This window comes from Acomys russatus, chromosome 14 (genome assembly GCF_903995435.1).
Source record: "Acomys russatus chromosome 14, mAcoRus1.1, whole genome shotgun sequence".
Classification (NCBI taxonomy): Eukaryota; Metazoa; Chordata; class Mammalia; order Rodentia; family Muridae; genus Acomys; species Acomys russatus.
The window spans coordinates 17,546,712-17,572,102 of record NC_067150.1 but is presented as its reverse complement, the minus strand read 5'-3'; the positions used below and the strand labels follow the sequence as shown (position 1 = coordinate 17,572,102).

General features: G+C 43.2%; 1 protein-coding gene across 1 annotated transcript in view; it reads right to left on the bottom strand.

Annotated features, from left to right (window-relative positions):
- Positions 1-25,391, bottom strand: part of Bmper (BMP binding endothelial regulator) — a 243,434-nt gene that overhangs the window by 155,158 nt on the left and 62,885 nt on the right. Inside the window, exon 6 of the mRNA XM_051156089.1 lies at positions 21,504-21,586. Within this exon, the coding sequence (XP_051012046.1) occupies positions 21,504-21,586 (83 nt within the window). The remainder of the gene's footprint in view (positions 1-21,503; positions 21,587-25,391) is intronic.

Here is a 25,391-nt window from a genome sequence, read left to right as displayed (position 1 = left end):
CACTGCTACTCATTTAGCAAAAGTGAAAATTTCACACGGAAACAAACACAAAATTCTCCAGCTAAACGACTCCAGTAACAAATAAGAAGACATATGACAACCAACTACAACGTAACCCCAAAACGCAAAAGTAGGTTTTGAACATGAAAATCACTCAATATGCCATATTAATACGATAAAAGATAAAAATCAATACCCTGATATCAGTAGATGCAGAAATTACATTTGACAAAAGCCCAGCATCTCTTAATGGTAAAAAATAATGAACAAACTGGAAATTAAAAAAAAAAAAAGAATTCTCAGCCTGAGAAAACATCTACAGACAACCGGTGGCTATCATCGCTGTCGGTGGCCACACCCACAGGCTGTGTCCCACTTACAGCTGATACGGCCACAGCAAATACCTTAGCACTGACTTCCCACTTTTTCCCCAACATTTCTTCTTGAGAACTTCTCAATCCTCCCCAAAGACACAAGAACAGTAGGATGTCTACCTTGACTTTATTTCTCACAGCTTTACCAATTTTAATATACTACAATAATCTGTTTTCTCCAACTGCTTTTACTGGTTTTGTTCTTATTGCTTAACAAATTAATTAATTACTTTTCCATCGGTGTGCAAAGCACTAGGTTTCATTGCGGCATCTTCAAACAAAAATCTTGCCAACGGTTCTTCCTAATCTCCCCCCCCCCTATTTTCCTGCCCCCCACTTGCACCTGTCCACCTCCCATAACCTCTCTGCTTTTATGTCACACACCACTCATTCCTTTTAGGGGAAAAGATTTATTTCTCAACACTTTAATCCTAATTTAAAATGTCTTCCTAAATCTATATTTTCCTTTAAAATAACAAGATTTTTTATACCACTCAAGAAATTTAACGTTTAAGCAGCCTGTCTTCACGTCTATCCAACTGTCTTGATGATATCATTTTATAGTATTTTAATTATATTACCTGCCTTATTTTTTATACTTTTCAAGCATAAGGAATTTAGTTGCCCATACATTTTAGTTGCCAAAAATCACAAAGTAACAAAAAATGAAGAGTTGAAACTCTCATACATTGATCTACACAGATACATATAAATTCCAATATTAAACTCTCTGTATATTTAATGATTGTGAATATCAAATCATAGAAGTTTAGAACCAATAGCATGTATATATGTATATACAATACTTACCTCATCCCAAGGGACCTGTTTTGCACATGACACTAGGAAAATTCTTAAAATAGAGATCACATAGTATAGTAGAAATGGGAGTGCAAAGAATATAAGATTTAAGGAGGGAGAAAGTACTGTGAATGCTGTATTCAGGACACGGCATGGCTGCTGCATATAGCACCGCCACTCCTGAACCAGACCAAGCCAGTCAAAATTCTAGCACGGGGTTAGGGAAACAGGACCCCTCAGGCCCCCCTCAGTGGAAAAGCTATCGCCAGCTGATGGCTCCCAAGGCACTAAGAATCACTTTGAGGGCTGTAGAAGCAAGGAGAAAGGGTTTGCATAGTGTGAATGAATATATAGATTCAATCTCCAAGACCTAAAAAAAAAAAAACAAAAAAACATTTAAAAAAAATGTTGACAATTGAAGTAAAAATAACAGGAAGAAAGGAAACTAAAAGTCAATTTTATAGTATTTTTTAAATCCATGATCCAGTCCAAGATCATGAATTGCACGTAGTTGTCCTGCCTCTTTCATCTGTGTTAATCTAAAACAGTTGCCCAGTTTTTTGTTTCTTTCCTATCATTAACTGAATGAATGAGCCAATGGATTTACCTCCCGACTGAAAAGTGCCAGAGTCACAGGGCTCAAGGGTCTCTGGACCTCTGAGCCACATAGTTCCTTTCGGAACATAATTTGGTCAGGTTGTCCCTAAGCCTTCCTTCCACATTCTCTTCTCCTACCAGGGCCCTCGACTTGATTGCAGCGTGATTCATGAATCTTGCCAAAGAACTACAGTCATTTGGTAGGTCAAGAAAATAAACATATTTATTAACCAATCTGTCACTGATGCAAAAACTCCTACTGGTCTGGACACAGCTCCCCTACAGGGTTTATGTGGTCTGTAATCACATCATATCATGGCTACCTTTGAAGCTCTGAAGAAGAGGGGGCATCAGAGAGGCACTGAGAAGAAAGAGGGGGCTGGAAGGACGGTTAAGCAGTTAAGAGTCATGCCAGGCAGCTCACCGGTAATTCTGCTCCAAGACAGTGATTTTCAACCTGTGGGTCGAATGACCCTTTCACATGGGACACATATCAGACATCCTGCACATCAGAGATTTACATTATGACTCATAACAGTGACAAAATTAAAGCGATGAAGCATCAACAAAAATAACTTTATGGTTTGGGGTCACTGAGACACGAGCAACTGTATTAAAGAGTTGGAGCGTGAGGAAGGTTAAGAGTCACTGTTCCAAGAAATCCAATTCCCTCTTCTGGTCTTTGCTGGCACCCGCACACATATGATATCCACACATCCATGTGCTTGCCTGCATACACATAAATAAAAAATCGTATTTAAGAGACAGGCACGTTTTAAAGGCCAGTGAGTAAGATGAGGTTTCTATGACCCGCACCCCATCAAGTCTTCACCTCACTCCAAGCCCGGGCTTTACGCATCTTTGTTATCAGCCTTCCCAGCTCAGTTGGCCTCCTTCAAGCAGGATTATGGGAAGGTCAGAAAGTGAGCAGCCAACAGGCTGTGTATGATGGCCTCTTCCCATCCCGATTATAAGGCAAAATGATGGTCCCCAAAGGAGAATAATGAGAAACTGACTAAGCAAAATTTTTATTCATCCTCTGAATGAACTCAATTGCTCTGGTCAAACCCCAGCTTTTATAGTGCTGTAACTGCACAAACCAGTCTGTAAAGTCTTTTTCACTTAGTGAAAATTTGAAGGTGAAAAAAACATTATATGAATACATAGTATCTGCCCTCTAAATTTGTATCTCTAGACCCATGGGTCAATACATGACTGTCTCAGAGATGTTTCTTTGTGCAGTCAACAGTAAGTAACACAGATACTCATACCTGATCCAGCAAAGAGAATAGTGTCAATGGAGTACTTAGTCACAAATGGGACATCTATATCACACACACACACACACACACACACACACACACACACACACACACACACCCTAATGCTCAGGAACCATCATAGAAGGAGCAGAAAGACTGTAAGTGCCAGGTGTTGGGGGTTTGGGAACAAAATAGTGTCTTCTGGACAAGACAGGACATCTACACTCCCAGCACCCTTGGTTGGCTACCTAAGACCGACACAAGATCAAGCCAGTCAACACTCTAGCGTGGAGAAGAGGGTAGGGATCAGCTGTCCCACCGCTAACTGAGGAACTCTGGACAGCTGATGGCTTTGGGGAGAGGGAGAGTCAGTTTTCTATAAAGATGTGGCTCTTGGTCCTTCAACCATGCTCCAGTGAGTGGCCTCACACCTAGCAGTATATGGACAACATAACTTGGACCTGATGAATTATTTCAAAAATAAAGATAAGAAGAGGATGCTAAGTTGAAGGGAGTTGGGAGGTGGGGTAGGTCTGGGATGCATTAGAGTGAAGAGCAGATGGGGCGATAACCAAAACACATTGTATGAAATTCTCAAAAAATAATTAAAAACTCTACTTTGTAAAACTACTAAATAAAACATTATATAACAGAAACAGTATTCAGGAACCAAGCTGTTTATATTTGATTCGCTTTAGAGGGACAAGATGTCTTTTGAGATTGTTGGTTTTAATCCAACGCATTCTTAACAGATTTTTGAACTCGCTGCAAGATCTCTGACTTAGGAGTCTGGGTTTTCATTCACAGCTCTGCAGGTTCTCAGGGCAGGACGCCTGTCCTTGACAGTGTCTGGCACAGAAAAGCAAGTCAAGGGAGCCATGGCCTGGAAGCCGCCATTTTGCTTCTGGCCTCTAAAGCTATTGAAAAAGGTTTGATTTCCTCTCTGGGAGTGTGTAGAGTGGTAGGAGGCACTCGGCTGCTAGGAAGAGTGACTTAGTGTGAAATGAATGTGGAATCAGAGCCAATTTTACACCCCTGATCCCAGAGTGAGGTGGGAGGAGAGAGTTGTGGGCAGACCCTCATGTTGTGTACAGTGGTGTGCTTGCAAGTCCTAAGTCCTGAGTGCCCGGCAGCATTGACTTCCCTCTTGCTGCGGCCTCTGAAACACCGGCTTCTTGAAGGAAAAACAAGTAAGACAAAAGAAAGCTGTTTGGCTTCTAAATTAGCCTGGCTTCTCCTCTCAAGAGCCCTGGAGCCTCTGCGCCAGATTCTACCTTCTGCCAGGGCCTCAGCAACTGAGGAATCACATCACACTGTTTGAGCCTCCTTGTCCCCATAGCCAGGGCTGCCCTGACAGATCCAACCAACAACAACAGCCCCTTCCACTCTGCCCTTACCCCATACACAGGGTCATCCATTCCCAAGGAGTCCACCGAAACTCACTGAGCATGACCACAGAGGATCTATGCAAGTGTGCAGAGAACTTAATCCAATCTACTGCCATCTTCAACTCTCAAGTGCCTGAGTTTTAAGAATTCTAAGGCCCTGCTTCCAAAGAAGGAAAAGCATTTTAAAAACTCACAAACTTGGGTTTGCTGTGATGGTCCAACAATTCACCACTTAAAAGCAGTTGTTTGAAGGCACAGACTGGATTCCTCCTAGGGTCCAGATAACCAAGAAGGCTGAGGTACCTTAGGGCACCCTCCCAATCACAGCACACCTGGTTATATTTGTGTTTCTGACACTAGGCAAGGTAACTGAATTTCTATTCAGTGGAATATTGTTTAGGGCTTTCACAAACAATCAACTGTTGACAACCGTGGTACCAAGGCACATGTTCTACAAAGATGTCAAAACGAAAAGCAAGCATCTGATGCTGATTTTTTTAAAGCAATAGAAAAACCCAAAGAAGGTCAGTTTAATAATGAGTAATTAATGACAGAGCCTATACCAAAGTAACAATTTTACACAGCACTAAATTGGTGACATTCAAACAAAGCCTTCATGGAGGCAAAGGAACTAGACATGTGAGGATCTAGGGAAGAACATTCCAGGCAGAGTGAAACCCCATGGTGTGAAAATGTGCAGAAGGTCCAAGGTTGGCAAGGAGTTCAGTGTGGTTGGGAATACATCAGGATGACGAGGCTGGTCAGGAAAGCTCATTGGCCCTAACTGTGAACAAAGAATGCCATTGGAGGATTGAGAGCAAGGAAGGAGCACCCCGAGACTGGATTCATCATTCAGGGTGATGATGAGGAAGGAGCACCCCAAGACTGGATTCATCATTCAGGGTGATGATGAAAATTTTGTTTTCCTTCGTCCTGATCTCCTTTCACAATGTGAACATGAACCAAGCAGTGACTACCAATGTAAATAGCAGGTGTTAATAGAGGGGATTCCTGCCGGTCTTTTAGGATTGGATGTACCTGTGCTATGCAATGTGCTAGACACTGGCTGCATATAGGATTGAATTATTGAATGTGGCTTAGACTAAACCAAGAAGTGTCATTATAAACATCAGAATCTGATGCACTGTCATGAAACCTAAACAGAGGTAGAACATCCTGTTTGAATCTTCTCATGGTGAAAGTCATGGTTGAAGATATAGTGTGCATATACTGTGTTAAATATGGTATATTATTAAATCCACTCAGTCCTGTTTTACTTCTTTCAGTGTGCCTACTAGAAAACTTAACATTCCAAATGTGACCTGCCATATATTCCACTGGGCAGCGCAGGAGCAGAGTGTTGCCGCAATGGTTTGAGCCTTCCCTTCCTACAGAGGCACTAGGTAAACCCTGCCATCCCTTATGTGAAGACAATGAGCAAGACAATGAAATGTCATCTCCTATGCAAACAAGTCACTGTCACTGGGTGCAAAGAGGGAGCTTCTGCATGCAGCTTCTGCAGGGACAGAGAAACACCTCAGACAACATGTAAGTCCAGTTTAAAATGTTTAGCTCTGATACACAGGGAGTGCTCTAAATGAGCACAGTGTAGGCAACCATCGAAAGGACTACAGAGACAAGGTGTGGTGGCGGCTCATACCTGGAGTCCTGATGCTGAGGCAGGAGGATCATTGCAACACTGAGGTCAACCTGGGCTACATAGTGAGCTCCAGGACAACTTAGACTATAAAAAAATACCGTGGCAAAACAAACAAACAAACAAACAAGAACAAACAGACCTAAAATATAAGGTAGACACTGGTGAAAGAGCCTACCATGTCCTGGTATGCTGGCCACTAGACAGAGCCTGTTTTACAATGAAACCCTTGCAGCCATCTGGAACTTCCCCAGTTGAGCCCAAGGGAGGGAAGGAGAGTAGGTTGAGCTCCCAAGATCTAAAGTTTCCCTGCAGTGTCGCCTTGATTTCCACAGTGAGAAGCTTCAGATCTCTCTGCTTTACACCTGGCTCTTCCAGAGTGAAATGGCTTTGAGGGTCTTGTGAGTGGCTCTCCATGGTACAAACCAGAACATGAGATTCAGAGGTACATCCATTTCCTTGAACTAAGTCCCATCTGACTCTAGAGACCTGCCTTTCCAGCAAGGCCTATTGGCCTCAGAGGGTCAGACCCCAGGTAGTCTTATAGGACTCTTGAGTAGGTGCCTGACTCTATTAAGGCTCCAATCATGGCTACCTCACCCACGGAAAACTTAGCTTCCTTCTGTACTAGCATTTGGACAACATCTGGAACGAAAAGCCCTAAGGATTAATGTAAGAGACTCAACACCTTAACATCTGCACGGGCTTCATGGAACCGAGGCTCCTGCAAAAGCCAGGGGACACCCTCTCCTCAGAGAACCTCCAAACTCTTCCAAAAAAAAACCATCAGGCTCATGCTGCCTGGTTTTATATGACTACAGAGACATGTCAAGCTACTGGAATGCTTTTCCATTTCTGAGCTCTGGACACAATACTATAATTAGGGAAGACTCAAGCCCCACCACGTCTTACCCATTCAGCAGCAGCTGTGATAGGACCCAGCACCTGGAGTCCTCATCCTGGCCAGCATTCTGTCATATTGGATGGTCTAGGCCCTGCCCTGGGGAGAAAAAGATACTTCCTCTTCCTCAATTGCTATTCTGCAAACACAACCCACCAGTTCATTTCAGAGCTAATAAATGCAGCAAGCCTCCCTCCTCATCCTAGACACAAGGAAGGAAGCCTGAGGTCCTCATAGTTAAATCAGAATTTTAGAGCCCAAGCAAATTTTCTTCTCTTTGTTTTGCTAATAGAATGAGCTAGGTTCATAAACACAGTTTGCCTCTTTTAATATGAGTCTGTGATATAAGCTGTTTAAAATTATATATCATGAATTTGTCAAAACTCACAGACATAAATGTCCCCCCAAAGAGAGAATTTTACTGGGCATAAATTTTAAAACAAAATTTAAATATAAACTTAAAAATATAACAGTGGCTTTTTTATTCTCTTATAAAAAGATAACTTGCATTAACTGGTATTTTAGGCTCTAACTAATAACTGGCTTCCTGAGAAACAAAGGCATTGTTCGAGTTGGGTAGCTAGGAACTAAAGAACCAACAAGAACCGAGTAGAGTCTCTTTTTGCTGGTGAATCTCAGAGAGGCAAAGGAGAAGATTCCAGGTCCTGTGGTTCTCCAGTTGCAAAGGGCAAGACTGAGCCCCAAACCTCTTTGCTCCTAAGCCACAGCCTTTGATCCAACACCATCTACCCTACAGAGGCATTCACCTGCAGCATGCTCATAGCCTGCAGAACAACACAGAAGCATGAGCAACACAGTTCCAGGCACTTAAGATGCCCAGCACTCTTCCTGATGTTTGGCCAAACAATTCTCCAAATGATAAAAGTTTAAGGTACACATCCATTCTGGTTATAAAAGAAGCACTGCTCCAAGCTATGATGACTCTTGTGTTGGAAAGCAAAGCCCTCTTAGAGCCCAGTGTTCTGTGGGCACATGCTTCGCTCCTTCCGTTAGTGGGTTTAGTCACTAAAGACAGCTGTGTCCATGGTTTATGAATATTATGGATAGAAGAACCTAGTAACAAATCCCAAATTCTCAAAGATACCACACACCCACACCCACACACACACACACACACATACACACATACACACACACACCCCTCTCAAACTCAAGCAAAAAAGAAATGCATTTCCCAGGAACATGGAGAAAGCCGATCCTGGCATCTGCCAGGCAGATCAGTGAAGTCAGGCTGATGGGAAAAGAGCCTTAAAGACTACACAGCCCTATAATGTAGTGTGTGGAAAGATGTTATAAGTTTGTTCCATCAAATAAAAATATGAAAAAATAAGGTATGGATCAGTATAAATAATGTGGTTTGAGTCATTTTTCATATTCACTTTGAAATTTAAAAAGCAATCTTTCTATTTTTGAATTTTAATGTTTAAATTATGACCAACGGACCACAGCATATGTTGATATTGGACTAGATTACAAATTTGTATTAAGTCACTGAAATGAAACAAGCATTTCCACACCCTATCAACAGAGAACAGTATGGAAAAAATGGCAGCCTTTAAAAAAAAAATGAATATCAACTTCTTTTGCTTAATTCCAATAATACCCAGATATATCAAAATTCTCATATGGCTTATAGTTCACCATCGGGAACATACTGCTGCTAGTCACGACCACAGGTGTGTTGTCGGATTCTGGGTATCTCAGAGAACAGGGAGAAAGACAGGGCAAAGGCAAAGTCATCAGAAGTCCGTGGCAGCAATGTCTGATCCCAGAGGCAGCTCCTTACTCTTGCTCACTTCACAGTGCTTAGGCCACAGAAGCCTCATGCCTACCCACGAGGCCTGTTTCCTTTGCAGTTTGCTTGGAATTTAAGCCCACATGTAGGACACAGGAGAAAAAGCAGGCAGGTCATGCCTTCTGCCTCAGTCAGCCTGGGGTATGGGATGCAGAGGGAAATGCCAGGTGTGTTCAGTGCCCTGCTCCAGGGCTCCCTGGTCTTTGGGGGAGAACTTTGGCTCTTTGAGATCCAAACACTTTGCCGCCTCCACACCAAACAAGTGGTACCATTTAACATTCCACGCAGAGGGAATGGCGGTAATTGAAGCCATTCATGGGACCACAAAAAGCACTGCCACCCTCCCAACTGAACATTTGAATGACATTTAAAAGGTGCCAGAATGTGTAATCAATTCATTCAAAAGATATTTCCTGAATATCCAGTATGTGCCAAACTCTGGGATGGTTATTCAAGGCGAGATTGAGACTACAAGGAGAGAGATTCCTGGTACTTCAGGAACATGGGGCTCTTTTGCAGAGGGACAGCTTGGCGGGGACACTGGAAATGACTGAGATTGGAGGTATCAAGGAAAGAGATGTAGTGCAAAGGGCGGGCCAATATCAGCATCAGGAAGGAAGGGTGAAGGCATCATTATAAAATGTAGGGGACTAAATTCTCTGGAGAAAGAGACCTGGAAGCATCCTCCTCTGTAAGAGTATTTAGTGCTACTTTCCATGAATATCTTTAACTTTCTTTGTGGAAAGTTCAGCTGGCCTTTCTCTCCATACTCCCAGAGTGTAGCCTTCCTGTCCTTGCTGTCCCCGAGGCTGTTTCTCCACTGCAGAACTCAGGATGACTTCACATCAGCTTGAACACAGACACCGACGGCTACTGCCTCACGGAGATGTCGCCCAGAGATGGAGATGAAGGAGTAGAAATGAAGAAAACCACTGGACTCTTACTGCAGGGCCTGAAAATGCAGCGCTGTTTTTCTCCTTGTTAAGACATTTGGACCAAGATGAAAAGTGGAGAACAGAGAAAGACCCTGGAAAACGGTGGCATCATACACTTTGCGGTTCACACGTCAAGGACATTAACGCGAGGCATTGTTCAATGTTCTTAAAAACACTTCAGTGTGAGAGCACTTCATTCACACAACGTCTCCAACGCACTCCTTCCCTCCCTCCCTCCCTCCCTTCATTCCTTCTGTCTTTGCTCTCCTTTTCGCTCTCCCCACCCTTATCTCCTCCCCCTCCTTCTGTCATTCTTTCTACTAAGCACTGAACTCAGGGCTTTGTACATGTTAGGCAGGCACGCTACCGTCATCCCCAGCTTGCAATACATCTTTAAGTACCCAGAAAAAAAGAAAACATAAAAACATACAGTTCACAAAAGAAACGTAGATTATTAGTAAACACAGAAAATTGAAACAACAAACAACATACGTAAAACAATATGTGAAAAAACTGACTCAGAATGAAAACTGGTTCCCAAGTAGAACAGACTTAGGCTCGAGAGGACAGGCACCAGATAAGTGTGCTTCTGACTGCAGTGGAAACTCAGATCTCACCTATTGGAAGTAATTCAGCAATACACACAAATATGCCATAAAGTGTTTATAGCCTTGCTATGTTTCTATGAATTCAGCTCAAATAAATAATCAAAGATTAAACAATGAAAGAAAATATTTTCAAAGATGCCTGTCAGATTATTCATTATAGTAGAAATTAGAAATATAAAATTTAAATACCAAAAATATGATCAAGTCATAGTGTGCTGATGGAAAACTGTAAAACTTATGTTCAATAATCTTTTAGTGATATTGAGATACACTCACAATACTGGTTGGATATATGCTATTCAACATGCTTAGGAGCAAACGTGTATTGGGTTCTTTGTATTTTTTTTAAATTTCACAATATTTTCATCTAGCAGACCCTACAGCTCAGAGATAAAAAGATCTTACCTTCTATGCCTAAGACCATGAGTTCAATCTCTAGCTTGTGTGTGCGCATCTGTGCGCACACACCCATGCTCACACACGGGTGGGGGGGGGGGGAATGAGAGAGAGAGAATTTACATCACCTTCACTGGTTGACCATTCCCAATCCAAACCCTAAGAATATGAAGTGCTTCAACTTTTGAAACTTTTTGAGCACTGAATTAAAACTTCGTATATTAGAGCATTTGCATTTTTAATCTCAGATGTTTAAATTAATAATTTTCTATGTTAAGTGAAGATAGCAGGAATGGTGACCTACATATAAATGCAGAACCATCCAGTTATGTAACAGTACAAGTCTGGAGGGAAATATTGGGAAAAATATATTAAATCATCTTATTAGAGTGGTTTTTTTAAAGTTGTACAACTATTTCTATTTTTCCAATACATGTCGCCCTTTCCTGATCATCATAAGCTACAAAATACGTTACACTAAGATTTGATTTGGGTTTGCTTTCAATAATTGTACCCAAGTCAATATGTTGTAACGGCCTGAAGGGAAAGGGAAAGAGTCCTGTCTCTTCACTGATGATTCTCGGCACCTAACAGTACTAACATGTAGTGGGCTCACAATCCTTGTTAAACTAATATGTGACTGGCTGGATGCAGAAATAAGTGAAAAGATAGAAGTAAGAATGAACGCGTAGTTGACCAGTTCTTTGGCTGTTTCATAAAAATTGTTTTTTCCTGGGATTTTCAGGAGACAAAAGAGGTTCATCTTGCGGACAGACTTTGACTCCACCTCCTCTCAACACTCTCTAAGAAAGATGCTGAGCTTCCTAGATACCTGCACTCTGCAGACACCCACAAGGCAGAGATGCACCCTATCACACACACACACATTTGCTTCTATTCCTCTCTGGCAGCAGAGAGTGAGGATGACTCCGTCCCCGAAAGCACCACATTTTCCGTGCAAACTCATCCCATTTTGGCAGGAGAAGCAGAAGAGGTCGTGCTGCTTCCCTCCCCAGCTGATGCAAGGGTGATAGATATGTGGTCTTCATCTTCTCCAACTCCGCTGTCACATATGCTCAGGCTGAGTGCCTGGGAGTAAAATCTGGTATGAGTTTAAACTTGCTTAGTCTTGTGAACTCAGAGGGAGGAAGTGCAATTCACTTTTATGGTGTTGATATCTCTGGAATCAGATTTGCGGTTCTTTGGTGGGTCTCGTAGTGCTGTTATTTTTTTTCCCCTTTAAATTGCTGGTCGTTGTCCACCCCAAAGACTCAAGTGGCATTTCTCAGTTCCAACTGTCTACAAGCGTGTATAGATAATGCCTCCAAACTACACCAGCTGCTGGTGACCAGTGGCTATAGAGCCAGCCAGCGCTGTTTCTATTCTCTGAGCTCTGTGACTTCAATCACCTGAGTTCCTCAGAACTTCAGTTTTTTCACCAAAAGAAGAGCTACTATCTACTAGGTTGTAGGATAATTGAGAAAATAAACATTCAAGTGCCATGTGGTCCTTGAACACAGTGCACATTCAGTAATGGAAGCTATCAGTATCAACAATTCTTTTGCAAAGACATCACTTGCTGTTCTCTTTTCATATATATTTTCAAACGCTGTGCAAGAAATTTCTGGTTTTGATGCTGGGATTATTGTTGTCATGGTAACTCCCTATGTAGAAAAATAACTTCACAGAACACTGTAAATTATATAAGGCACCAACCATAAGGAATGTTAAAAGGCTGTAAAAATAAGACACCTATGAAAATACGTCTTGAAAATTCATGAGACAGGATTTAAAATATGGGTTAGATATTCTCAAGCTCTTCACATTGAAAGGATAAACATGTAAGTCTCCCGTGCTTTTAAAAACGTACTGGGAGTGTCATCTAATATTAGCTCGACTCAGCTGATGGACTCTGACTCTCATGCAGGGTAAAGCTTTCCTTGAAATTTCTGCCAATCTTTACCTAATATACCACGAAATTTACCCAATCAAAACCAAGTCCTCACCTTGAAAGACCTGCCTTAAACCAGATCTTGGCTTTGTCCTCTTTCTTCTAAGACACAATGAAGTCTCTATCAAGTTAATTATCAATAATTATGGTAGACAGTTAATCCAGTGTTATCTCAAAACAGTGCAATTTGGTGATTTTTTTTCCAACATCAAACATCCAAGATTTATATACTCATGCCTTCAAATGAAAAATTCTATTAGAATGATATTTTGCAAACAGTTACCGTCATACATACTCACATTCAACATAACATGACTCAACATACAACTTCATGTACCAGCCTAAACAAGACAATGCCAGTTGCTTTTCCAAGGATGTTAGAGGCCCCTCCTAGTGGCTGTATGCTTTCCAACCCTGTGAGAAACAGAACTTGTCTTGTTATTGCTTAGTTGATCATTCAAAGCCAAGACCGCTCTTATCGTCAGAGTGAGGGTAGGCCTATAAGGAAATTGAAACATTTTCAAAAGTTGTACCAATATTTTAGGCTAGTTCTAAAACGACTCTGAGCTTTTTGGCCTGGGTAAGTCAGATAAACTGCCCACATTGATCTAATTCTCTCAATAATTGCTCAATTCTCCAATTTATTGCTCAAATGTAGCCAAATTTCTCCCCATGGAGAGGGAAAATATAATGAGAGCCTGTGACTAAAACGTGCCAAAATTGTACTTATTATCACAAGTAAGGCAAAGGACACGAGAGAGGGTCCAGGCATGGAAAGTCTCGGGTCCCAAAAATGGCATTGTTGAAAGTGTGCAGCTCAGACTCCTCAGACTCCTCCATCATCACGTAGCCACAGACAAGATAAAGTCTTCCTCTGTTTCCTGTTTCCGGTTTGTACAATCCCAGATACAGCAACTTCACTCTAAGGTCAAATCTGAGGAGACATAGTTAGCCTCCTTTTTAAAAGCTGCTGCCACCGTAAGCAGCCCTCGTCCCTGGTGGCCACTTCCTGTCACAAATCTGCTACCAGGAGTCACTTTGGCATATGGGGCACTTCCCAAGTAAGACTCCCTGGGAACTCGAATCCTTGCCATACAAACCCATTTTAGCAAGTGCTGAGGCGACTGACAGCAGTCTACTTTCCTTCCTGCCCTCCTGCACAGCTGTCCACATCTCTCTCCCCTGCCGAAGTGGTGAAGCAGGTAGAGGGCAGAGGGGAGCTGGGCAGAGAGAAGAGTCAAGGCAGATGGGGGGCAAGGCAATGCAGATGGAATGGAAAGGAAGGTCAGCATCCTATTCTCAACACCCAGTATGCCCTGACGCCCTGAAAAGTCAATGCTTTCCTCTGATGGATAGAGCTAAATGAAGCCATCAGATAATTGTGTGTTTCAAAAAGAAAGTACGAAAGGGGTTGAATATTCTCCACTCAAAAAAATTGGTTAGCACCTGAGGTGATCAGTATGCCAGGTGCCTTGATCAGTTCATCACACATTTTGTATACATAAAGAGTGACCATATTGTGCCTTCCTATTGCGTACAATTAGTTTCAATGGAAACAAATTTTTAAGTATTTTAAACATCATCAAGATTATCTAATAAGTAAGCATCTTGATGTTTGGGGGATGAAGCATAGGATTCTTATAAGGAATCAAAACAAGTTTCCTTCGAGATAAATTGTTCCAGTTTCTAACACAAAATAAGCGGGTGCCCACTAAAGATGGCGGTGATGGTGAGAAAAAGAAAAGGAAAAAGGGAAGGGCAGCCAATGGGAGGGCGGTTGAGGCTTTAGACTGCTGTTTCTCAAGCCCCATTAGTCGAATGGCTCCTCTGGTGATCCTTCAAGATTGTGGCTTTTGCTTCCATGGGCCCAGAAGAGGAACCAAGAGGCTGCACTTCTAACAAACATGCTGTTGGTTAGTGCGTGTGTCAGGGTGACCAGTCCTAAGGCCCAAAAGTCCAGAGCAGAGAGAATTCGGGAAAGGGTCAAGTGGACAGGACAGGCTATCTTAAGGAATGCAGGTTAGGAGAGGGAAGCCACAGGACCTTCATCTTCTTTGTTCTTGACAAAGAACCTTCCTCAGAACTTCACTCTCCCTGGGAGACACATTTTGCAATATGTCTAGTGTAAGTGAGAGCAAAGGTGTTTATGGACTTCAGGGCTGCTAGCGCCAATAAAACAGAGCTCCTTCATCACAGACAGCCCATTAACAACCCATGTTTATTGGTTAAAATGTTCTGAATTTAGCACGCCTTTGTCAGCAAAAGCAATTGATCTTGGCCAGTTAATTTGGCTGGTTTTATAGCCTCAGGCCTTACCACTTTTGAAAAGTGTCCCACAACAGTGTGGGCCTACCTCTTCCTGTTCAGCAGTTTCCAAGAGCCTTGAGCCTATAGCATTCCTAAAACAGAATGTTTAAAAAATAAAAATAAAAAGAGAACATAAACATTTCTCATTGTCGCCTTCACCTCTTCTAGTCTTGCAATCTTCCTGAAGATGTGTTTGAGAGAAATGCCTGGGCCAGCTGCCACCACCTTTCCTAAATAGTTGACAAAGCAACTGTGTGTCAGATACACAGGATAAACAGACAGATAGAGAGATAGATACATGGATAGAAACATGTATATACATGTACATACACGATACACAGATAAACAGGCACACAGATGATAGATTATTGATAAATAGATGATAGATAAGAGTGATAGATGAAAGATGATGATAGATAGATAGACAGATAGATAGATAGATAGATAGATAGATAGATAGACAGATAGACAGACAGATAGACAGACAGATAGGAAAGGGAGGGTGAGTGGGTGGCCTGGCAGGCAGGCAGACAAGTAATAGAACTTCGAGCTCAAACCAAAAGAAGTGTATGCTTTAACAAATGTTTAACATGCTTCAGAATCAGGAAACAGCCACTGCTGCATTTTAAAACTAACACAGTATTTATATCAAACACATCTTATAAGAAACATGCTCTGATATGACCCAGACAAATGTATGGAACAGCTAAGGGAATGCAAATCATCCCTCCCTGATTAGTATCGGGACTCTAGATGCAACCCTTCTGGCTCGTAGTTATAGAGTGTAAATGGGGCTGAAGTGGTTTAATGGGTGGTGATAAAGGCCTGAATTTCCTAAGTGAGTCATGGTGATATTCACACCTAACAATGTTGGACTCTTGGCTTCTGGAATGGGTAGGAGTAAAGGGTTGCGGAGTCCTCTCCAGATACCATCAAAGCCTAGTGTGTTCTCAGCTGTCTGGAATGCAATGCATACTGCCCTGACTAAAGCGGGATATAAAGTCATATGCAAAGCATTTGTTTCATTAGCTAAGGCATCTGTCTCAGGCAGATGAAGCGCCTTTCTGGTGGTCTGCCTCTGTCACCACATCGCAGAAGCACAGCTATACAGATTTTCAAAAAGTTGGAGAGAGTAAAGAAGGGAATTGGGCTTAACATGCAAGCCACACAGCAATGAAAACATGTTCCTTGAGAGAAGGGGCACTCCTACCACCCATCAGCCGGACAGTATATAAGAGATATCTCCCACACACTCAACTGCAGAGCAAGCAGTAAGCAAAGGGTCATGGGACAGTGAACGATAGTGATTACCTCAGGCAAGAGTCGGTTGTTTAGCCTGAAAGAGCTGGCTTGTCACAGTATGGAAGAGGAAACGCTACTTTCTCTTAGTATACGACATGAAAACAGAGCAGAGAAGGGAGAGAAGACTGCAAACACCAACAAGCACATGGCAGTGAGCACCAAGGACCTGAAAATGAGCCTGGGAAGGATGGCAGGCCCTCTGCTACAGCTAGGACAGAGAACAGGAAAGCAACGCAGTGCCTGGGATACCCTGAGCCAAGGATGTCACTGGACATATGTGTGGGGGAGAGGGCAAGGAGAGAGACAGAGAAACACACAGACAGACAGACAGACAAAGTGGGATAAAGGGAAGGAAGGAGGGCAGGTATGCTAGCAAGTTAGAGCCATAGCATCTCAGGGATATAAATGCGGAAACACTGTCACTTGTTCTTGGTGAACACTGGGTGCACAGAAAAATGGGATAACGTAGTTATGACCAACTTGGAAGGCTTAGACACTCTCCAAAGGATCTGGGAGAAGCATGGCCAAGGATAGCAGATGGGTATGGAACTAAAGACAAAAAAAGAGAATGAAGGATGTGGTCCAGTGTCCTAAACATGTATGTATGTATACATATGTGTAGACGTACATGTACAGACGTACACAAAGACATATGTAGTAGTTTTGGATTTAATCCCAGGTGTGGGATATGGGGCTGCTTCAGATTGTCCGCAGCAGCAGACTATTTGCCTTGTACAGGCTCTGAGAAGGGCAGGATCTTTGCCTGCTGCAGATAGTTTAATTCTGGGGACTCTGAGAGGGAACCAATACCAGAGCCCTGGAGAGGAATGGGCATGCTTGAAGGAAGAAGGCAGCGGCTGCTCCCCGATGCTGCTCATGGTTGCTGTAATCACTGTTTGATTAGAAGTTGGATATATCCTGGCGAGATAAAGATTAGACTTGCCCCAAGGAACCCGACCACCCTAACCAGCAGGAAGAAGCCTAAAGAGAGCTACACCCCACTCTCCCCCACTAACTTTCTTTTTCTCATATCTTCTATTAGGGTGTTGGAAGAGATTGGAGTGGAGAAGGGTGGTATAAATAAAAACAAAATAGATTAAAACAACAAGCTCTCACAAACACAAGCACGGTGACGTGTGCATATTGATGTGCATAGAACTCAAATACAAAGGACCACGCATACACATAAGCATCTCTGTTCTTGATAACTCCGAATGCCTCGCCATCCTCATCTACTCGAACTTGCCACTCACAGTCAGTCACCCAACATCAGCACCTCTGCTTCTTCCACTTGGCCATCTGAGGGGCAGCAGGAAATGCCAGACAATCAATACCCTTCCAGACAGTTCTCAGCCAGTCACTGATGGGAACTAACGTAAAGCACACCTCGACTCCCATCCCTCAGGGAAGAAAACTCTGAGGCATGAAAATTTACACAGGCTTCTAGAGGTTCCTAGGCAAGGCTAAGATCTACTGCGGTGGCAGTTCAGTGAGGCCTTGGTTCATCTGTGTGCCTGTAATAAAATTCCTCCAGTTCAGTCATTTATAAGGAACAGTGACTTAGCTCTCACAGTTCTGAAAGCTGGAAACTTTCAGAATAGGGCATCCAGTTCAAGGGGTTAGAGGTGCTCTCTCCTCCCAAGATAGTGCCTATAGCTGCACCCCTCAGAGGAGAAGGGTGCTGTGCGCTCACACAGCACACGAGTGGAAAATTGTAAGGGAAGTCAGACCTCTCCCTCCTGACCACTTTTAAAAGATAAGAACAGACCCCTACCCCTCACATAACTGACTCCTCAAGGCCCACATCTTAATGCTACTACAATGGAGACTGAGGTGGAGGGGGTGAGACAGGGTTTCTCTGTTTAGCCTTGGCTGTCCTGGACTCACTTTGTAGACCAGGCTGGCCTCGAACTCACAGAGATCTGCTTGCATCTGCCTCCCAGAATACTGGGATTACAGGCATGCACACGAGGCTTGGAGATTAGTTTTTAATTCATATTCGGTTGTGGGTATTGTTCAGGTCCTAGCATTTGGCACTGTACCCTCAGCTGGATGCCACCCTTCCTTATCTCATCTCCCACACAAACTCATAAACTCCTAACATTAATTTGTTTGCCTCAGGGTATGTTTCTAGAGGAATCCAAATTTAGATATGTAAATGTGTTTCCATATTAGTGTTTACAGTCATGCTTAGGTACATTTGCATAGATATTTGTACGTTTATATCTTTATGTATATATAAACAGACTGATAAATATAGATTATGTGCATGAAAATATGTATTTACTCCACATCCATGGGTTGCAGAACTGTGCATCCAACCACTCACAAATTCAAGGATGCTTGGGAAACTGTCTATATTGACCAGATGTTTTTGCCATTGTTCCCAAAATAAAAGCAAATAATAATTCCTTTATATTATTTACATAATAAAATTTACATATGATTTACATTGTTTTAGGTCTCTTAAGTAATCTAATGATTATCTCAAGTGTACAGAAGGACGTGTAAGTTATATGAGATTGCCACACAATTTCCCAAATTTACATAAATGACATAAACATCTGATTTGGGTATTCATAGGAGATATGAAACCAATCTCTAACATTTCTGAGAGGAAAATAATACATGTTTGAATACAAAAGCATGATTGCATAAGTCTACTTGGAGTACTCACAATTTCCTTTTGGTTAAAACACATGATCCTCCTCTGTGGTGGAGGCCTACAGACCAATGTTCTGCATGCCCATCCCCCACTCCATCTTCAACTTCCACCCTCTACCCCACCCACCCCATCCCTAGAACCTCTGCAGTCAAGTCTCTCAGCAGTGCTGGTTGAAACCTTCCTTTCCTACCCTCTCATTCAGTAAGAGGTCACCTCACACCATTGTAAATTACACATCAAAATTCCCAAACCAGCTGCTGGACAAGCCTGGCAAACAACGCCATCAGACCACAGGTTTGGAACACTACACTAGGAAGCAAACATCCCCATGGCCACCATACTCAAGACATCAGTACCCACATATCCCCCATTAGGCACCCAGACACCTCTTTGTCTTTCATTTCTTAAAATAAACATCCAAAGATAGCAGAAGGGGAGAGTATTTTAAAGCCATGCTATTTTAATAATGAGCTACAAGAACTAAAGTTCATACCTCAAACTTTTATAGTCATGAAAAAAAAAAAAAAACTATGCTGTGAACACCCTGGCAACCTAGAGCAGAACACACCCCATCCTCAAGTGTGAGTCCGCCCTCTCTTCGATTTATTCTAATAGCCTAAAGACTGGCAATGAGGAAAGTAACCCAGTTGCCCTTTACGTGATGATGACAGCAACGAGAAGATTCAGAGAGGAGCTAGGATTACGGGAGCAAGGAAAGTAGCTTAACACACAGTAAAGGGTACAGATTACAGGACTGAGAGAAGCATCTAGGCAAGAAAGCTCGGACAACCATCTTCAGATTTTTATGTTTCTCAACTGGAAATGAAAGCAGGACACCCAGGAGCCTGAAGTTGGCCTCAAGTCTGTTTCATTCTGCCCACACTGAATTTAAAACCACATGAAATCCACGTGTTTTGATGTACTTGAGTCTGTTATGCCTATACACATAAACTCATTTCCTGCCCCAGATCTGGAAGCTTCTGACTGACATCATCGGTAAAATGACAGGGATGTTGCATCCTTCTTAGCACCTGCCAAGTTTCTTCCCCATGTACGGTTTTCTGTCTGACTTTGAAACACCTTTTCCAGAAAGACGATTTGTTGACGCACACATTTAGAATATCCTACTGAAATCTGTCTTATTTTTTTTTCCTTCAACCTACTCCCAAAAGATTGACATAAAAACAAAAACAAACAAACAAAAATGAGAAAATATTATATACTTCAACACAGAAGAAAAAAAACTAGAAATGGGCAATTTTTAACAAAAAATTAGAAATCACTAACGTAAAAAATAAGATAAAGCAATTTGCCAATAATAAGACAGGAGCTGTATGGAAATTTACAAGCCCGTGTTTGTTTTCATTTGTAAGTCACTTTTGTGTTTGCAGTATATTGCATAAATCTTACATTGTTTTATATCTATCTATATCTATAGATACAGGTAGATATAGATATAGATATAGACACATATATGTGTGTCCCCTTTCTTCCCTGGATCCCGCCTCTTCTTTCCTTTCTTCTGCCCTTATACAAATGCCATCCCGTGGGCCTGGTCATGCTTACTCCAATCTGAACTTGACGTTGAATGAGCATGCACTGCAGAAGGAAACTACTAGGAAAGACTTACAGACAGCTGCGAGTCCCGGGGCTCCTCATGCCTCAGCTAGGTAAAATTGGGGCAACAGAGCTCCTAAGATATGTCTGCATCACAAGTGATTTAGGAAACGTATGCTCTTTATTACCCAGTATACGCTGTACTAACTCCTTCTATAAATAATATAGAGTGACTGCTGGACACCGGTCCCCTCACCAATCACAATCAAGACTGGTTTTTCTTCTGACTCAAAATGCATTAATTTTAAAACTCCCTATAAGATCATATTGCAGGCCGAACTCTTTTTCTCATTCTTAAGCATGTTTGGAAACATGGGTCTATGGGCATCCTCACAAATTTCTACTCTGCCCTGAATCTGTTATGTAGGGGCAATTTCCACATGTCGGTTCCCTATGACCGTAGGTGACCGGCCCTCATCTCACTCCACAGAGCACTTTGAGACTACCTGCTGTCCCCATCTGCTGCTCTCCACGTGGCTGTGCTGAATTGAGAGCTACCACAGCAAGAAGCTCCTCTGTTCTGTGACACAGACAGCCCAGGATCTTCCCCAAACAGGGGGTAGAAGAAGAACTCCTCCACTTGAGGGGACAATGGGTCCTAGAGAAAAGCTAGTTTGCTCTCCAGAGGATACAGGGCAAGGTCGGCAGACAGGGATGGTTATACAGTTAAGGACCTATCAGATCAAGACCAAGCTGCTGAGCATTGTGGAATGAATGCCCACAAATGGGTTCAGAGCACTGAAGCCCAGACCAGAAGGTCAACATCGCCAAAGCTGTGAAGCTTGTCTCACATGGAGTTGGTTTTACTATGGCTCTGCATCGTGAGAGCATAGTGGGGAGAGAGTGGGAGCCAGGAGGCTGCTCTCAGTGAATGGGAGCGTCCTTAACCCCAAAGACCACCTGAGCGCTGCCCTAGCAGTACTTACAACACAAGAACACTTGATACATTTGTTTCCTTCTGGCTGGAAGTCTTCTCCTTCTCGGTACTGCACACCTTCAAACACACAGCCTGGAAAACAAAAGAGTTTGTAATTAGGACAGCAGACTTCCTTCCGTTTGTCATGGTCTCTCCATCCTCTGATTACCATCTACCTCTACCCAGTATAAATCATCTTTGATTACGGCATTATGCATAATGAAATAGGGAAAAGATACAAATGATTGGCACGTTGGCACAGGTCCAGAAACCCCGCCGATGATAGAAAACAAATGACAGTGGAACTTGAGTCAGCCCTCGGACAGCAGATGCGCTGCTATGAGTCATGCACTGAGATTTTGGAGCTGCAGGAGGATTGGCCTGACCATAGCCAGGGGGAACCAACTCCAGAGAGGTCAGAAGAGGCCAAGGCAAGGCCGAGGGAGGAAAGCTTGAGATGAGAAAGAGCAGACACCTCTGTGGGCAGCCACTTGAGTACCAGGAATTACACAACCTATTCCTGGCCCAACATCCCCTTGGTTCCCACATCACCTTCCAGTAAGGCTGAAAAGGAGCTCTATCTCTCATCTGTCCCACAGATGAGAAAGACACAGCTGGGGCCTGAGCTGTACGCAGTTCTGACACACCTGATGCCCTCTCTATGCAGAGTCATGCACAAAGGCAACAACATGGACAAGACAGAGCATGCGCTATGGTTTCCTGTTCCACTCCATGTGTGTGTGTTGATGGGCTGCAGTCCCTGCCAAGTTTATCACATAGAGTCCTCACCTCCAGGAAGTGTTTCCTATTCAAAAAGATACTCAGGGAAGTACTCCAAATGACCAAATGACCAGCAAGCAACTGGGTCACACAAACCACAGGAGAACTGTCAGTGAATGGAAAACCGCTTCCCTCCGGACTGTCGTCACAAAGCCAGGATAACTGTGGCCAGGCCCTACATGGCAGACAACGTTGGAAGTATATACCTATCCAAAAGCTTTTGTGAGGGACAGATACATTCTCAAGGCAGTGTGAGAGGAAATCACCAAATGCTTAAAGCCACTGGTTCCCGACGAAGGAGAATGAACACCGCCCGGCTGAGCTGGCTCCTGGCCCTAGCCATCTCCAAGTTACCTGTGTCTCTTTGCTCAATAGGAGGATGTGAAGACAAGTGCTGAATCATAAATTCCCATAGCCAAGTAAAAGCAAATTCAAATGAGGGCCCACGCAGGAGCTCTATTCTATAGCTATACCACAGCTGCTATGAGCTGTATCCCTGCCGTTCCGGAAGATGCTGAAAACCTTGGGAGCGTGGCCTTCCCAGTTGCTATGTCTCAGCACTGTTCATAAGGGCAGATGCCTAATAGGCTATTTCCCAAGGACACTTCCAACGGAGTGTCTTCAATTTTTTTCCCCCATGTTTACACCTCTGACTGTCATATGGCTTGCCACAACAATCTATATTTGACAGCTTAAACAACAGAATTTAAAGTGAAAATTCTATTTCCATCACGCCCACCGTCCTTGAGCAATACGCAGACTACAATGAAAGAGCAGACAACTCTTCATTTCGGGAGGAAACTGCTCATGTGTTTGTCATTATACGGAATGCCAGTCTGATCAACGGCAGATGCCAGTCCTTCTGAATTACCAGGGTAAATACCCCAAGGCTTTCTTTGACTGTCTCTATCTAGACTCGGCTGAGGCATCCCTCCAAGACAAAGGATAAGACATTCTGGAAAGGGCTGCTTCTGAATCTTCCAATTTGCATCCCAAACGTGGCTGTAGGAATTCACGGGAGGGAGCCGAGCCTGCCCAGTTGTCAGGGCTAGTGTGTAGTATTGGCACCCTCATTTTTACATATTTGCCTTCCGGAGCATCAGAGCCTAAATAGAACAGTTCTCCTGGTATTGATGGGGTATATAGTGTCATCGGATGCTGAAGGGTGAGAAGGAATCTGACCCCGGCCCCATCCCTGGCCCTCCGTCACTATGGGCCTTGGTAAGCACTCACAGTCACAGGGTCTGATTTCCTGTTGTCCTGTGCACAGCACTTTGTACACCCTTGGATGGTTGTGAGGACTTCACCCTGCAATGTGTACAAGGGTGACACTCAGTTCTCTCCTTCCTGGGAACTCAGCGAGAATGTCAGAGCAAGTGCTCACACAGGAAAACCTCAACTCTGAAATAAATCGGCCCTGCTGACTATAAGCCCATGTTTCAAAATCAGCCGAGAGACAGAACTATCTTCCACGTGATGGGGTGTTGTATACGCTGAAAGGGTCTACACTTCAGGGATCATTTTATATTTTGCCCTCACGTTACATTGCTTCTTGAGGGCTCCTGTGGCTAAGAGGGGGGGTCGGGACTCTAAATTGACTCTGCATTGATAAATCGATTGTCTACTAAAAAGAACTGAATAATAGAGCCGGGCATGGTGGCACATACCTTTAATCCCAGCATTCAGGAGGCAGAGGCAGGTGGATCGCTGTGAGTTCATGGCCAGCCTGGTCTACAAAGCGAGTCCAGGACAGCCAAGGCTACACAGAGAAACCCTGTCTCGAAAAACCGAAATAATAATAATAATAATAATAATAATAATAATAATAATAATAATAATAATACCAAAAAAAGAGAACTGAATAATAATTTAGAAGTTGTTATAAGGTTTAAATCTACATAATGAAAAATATGTGTTCTGTTATCAATCTGAAACTTGACTGCATATAGAAATTACTTGGGTCCAACCACTAGCCTTCCCCCTCCACTGCCTTGAAGATTCAATACAGTTTGCTAGAATGCAGCCTAGGCACTAACACTTAGTTTTCCAAGTCTAGCCTGAAGAGCAGACAATAACGAAGCTCCTGTAGGTGTCACAGGACACCCTCCCACAGTGCAAATGATCTTGCATACTGAGAAGGAAAAGAATTCCAACAAACCACTGACTGATACAAAACAGTTGTCTTATGAAACTGGTTTACTTTTAACCAGCTTTTTTAAAACCGATGTAAACTGAGGAAATGCCAGTTTCACAAAAACCCTGGAGTGAACGTTGCATAAAGAGCTCTCAAGACATGAAGAAAGCTAGTGCAAGGGAAATTGCCTGTGGGTTTCAATGGGACTGACATGTAGGGAAAGGACCATCTCTGGACCAGGCACTGCAGAGCATCCCTCAAGGGCTTTCACTACTTCATAAGGTCCAAGGAGCAGCCATTTCTTTGCTCGCTATTCCACAAAGGAAAAAGCAGCCGTGGTGATGGTGAATATCGTCACCAGTGAGCCAAGGGCTCAGAGAAAACACAAAACACCTGCTGAGACTATCGGGCCACAGGCTTAAGAGGAGAAACAACTCTCACCTCAAAATCCCCAGGCGTTCATAAGAGAGCAAGAGAATACACAGGAGCCCTCCCACCACAGCTTCGCGGCTGTCGGCTCAGCAGACGGGCCCTCTACAGAAGGACAGAGGGCCCAGCTTGTTAAACCACACTGAAAACTGAAACCAACAAAACTCCAAACTATAGTCTTGTGGGACATAGCTCTCCATGTTCAGAAAACATCTGGTCACCTCATCATCATGACACACTCTGGCTGAGGTATTGCAATAGGAAGAAAAGAAGGAGAAAGAAGAAGAAGAGGGAGGGGGGGGCAGTGAAGCGCTGAACGCAAGGAAAGCCATAGTCCTTCCTTCCAAAATAAGTATTACCTGTGGCCTTGGCGGAACGTGGCCTCTGAGTGTGGTGAGTCCACAAGCCAAGGCCTACAGCACATAATTCCACTCATGCTGGGCACACAAGAGCCCAACAGATACTGCTACTCAAAGGAGCTTCCTCTCCAAGCTCATTACATGAGTAGATGTAAAGTCCCTACTGGGTATGAGAGGGAAGTGATGTCTTCTTGGC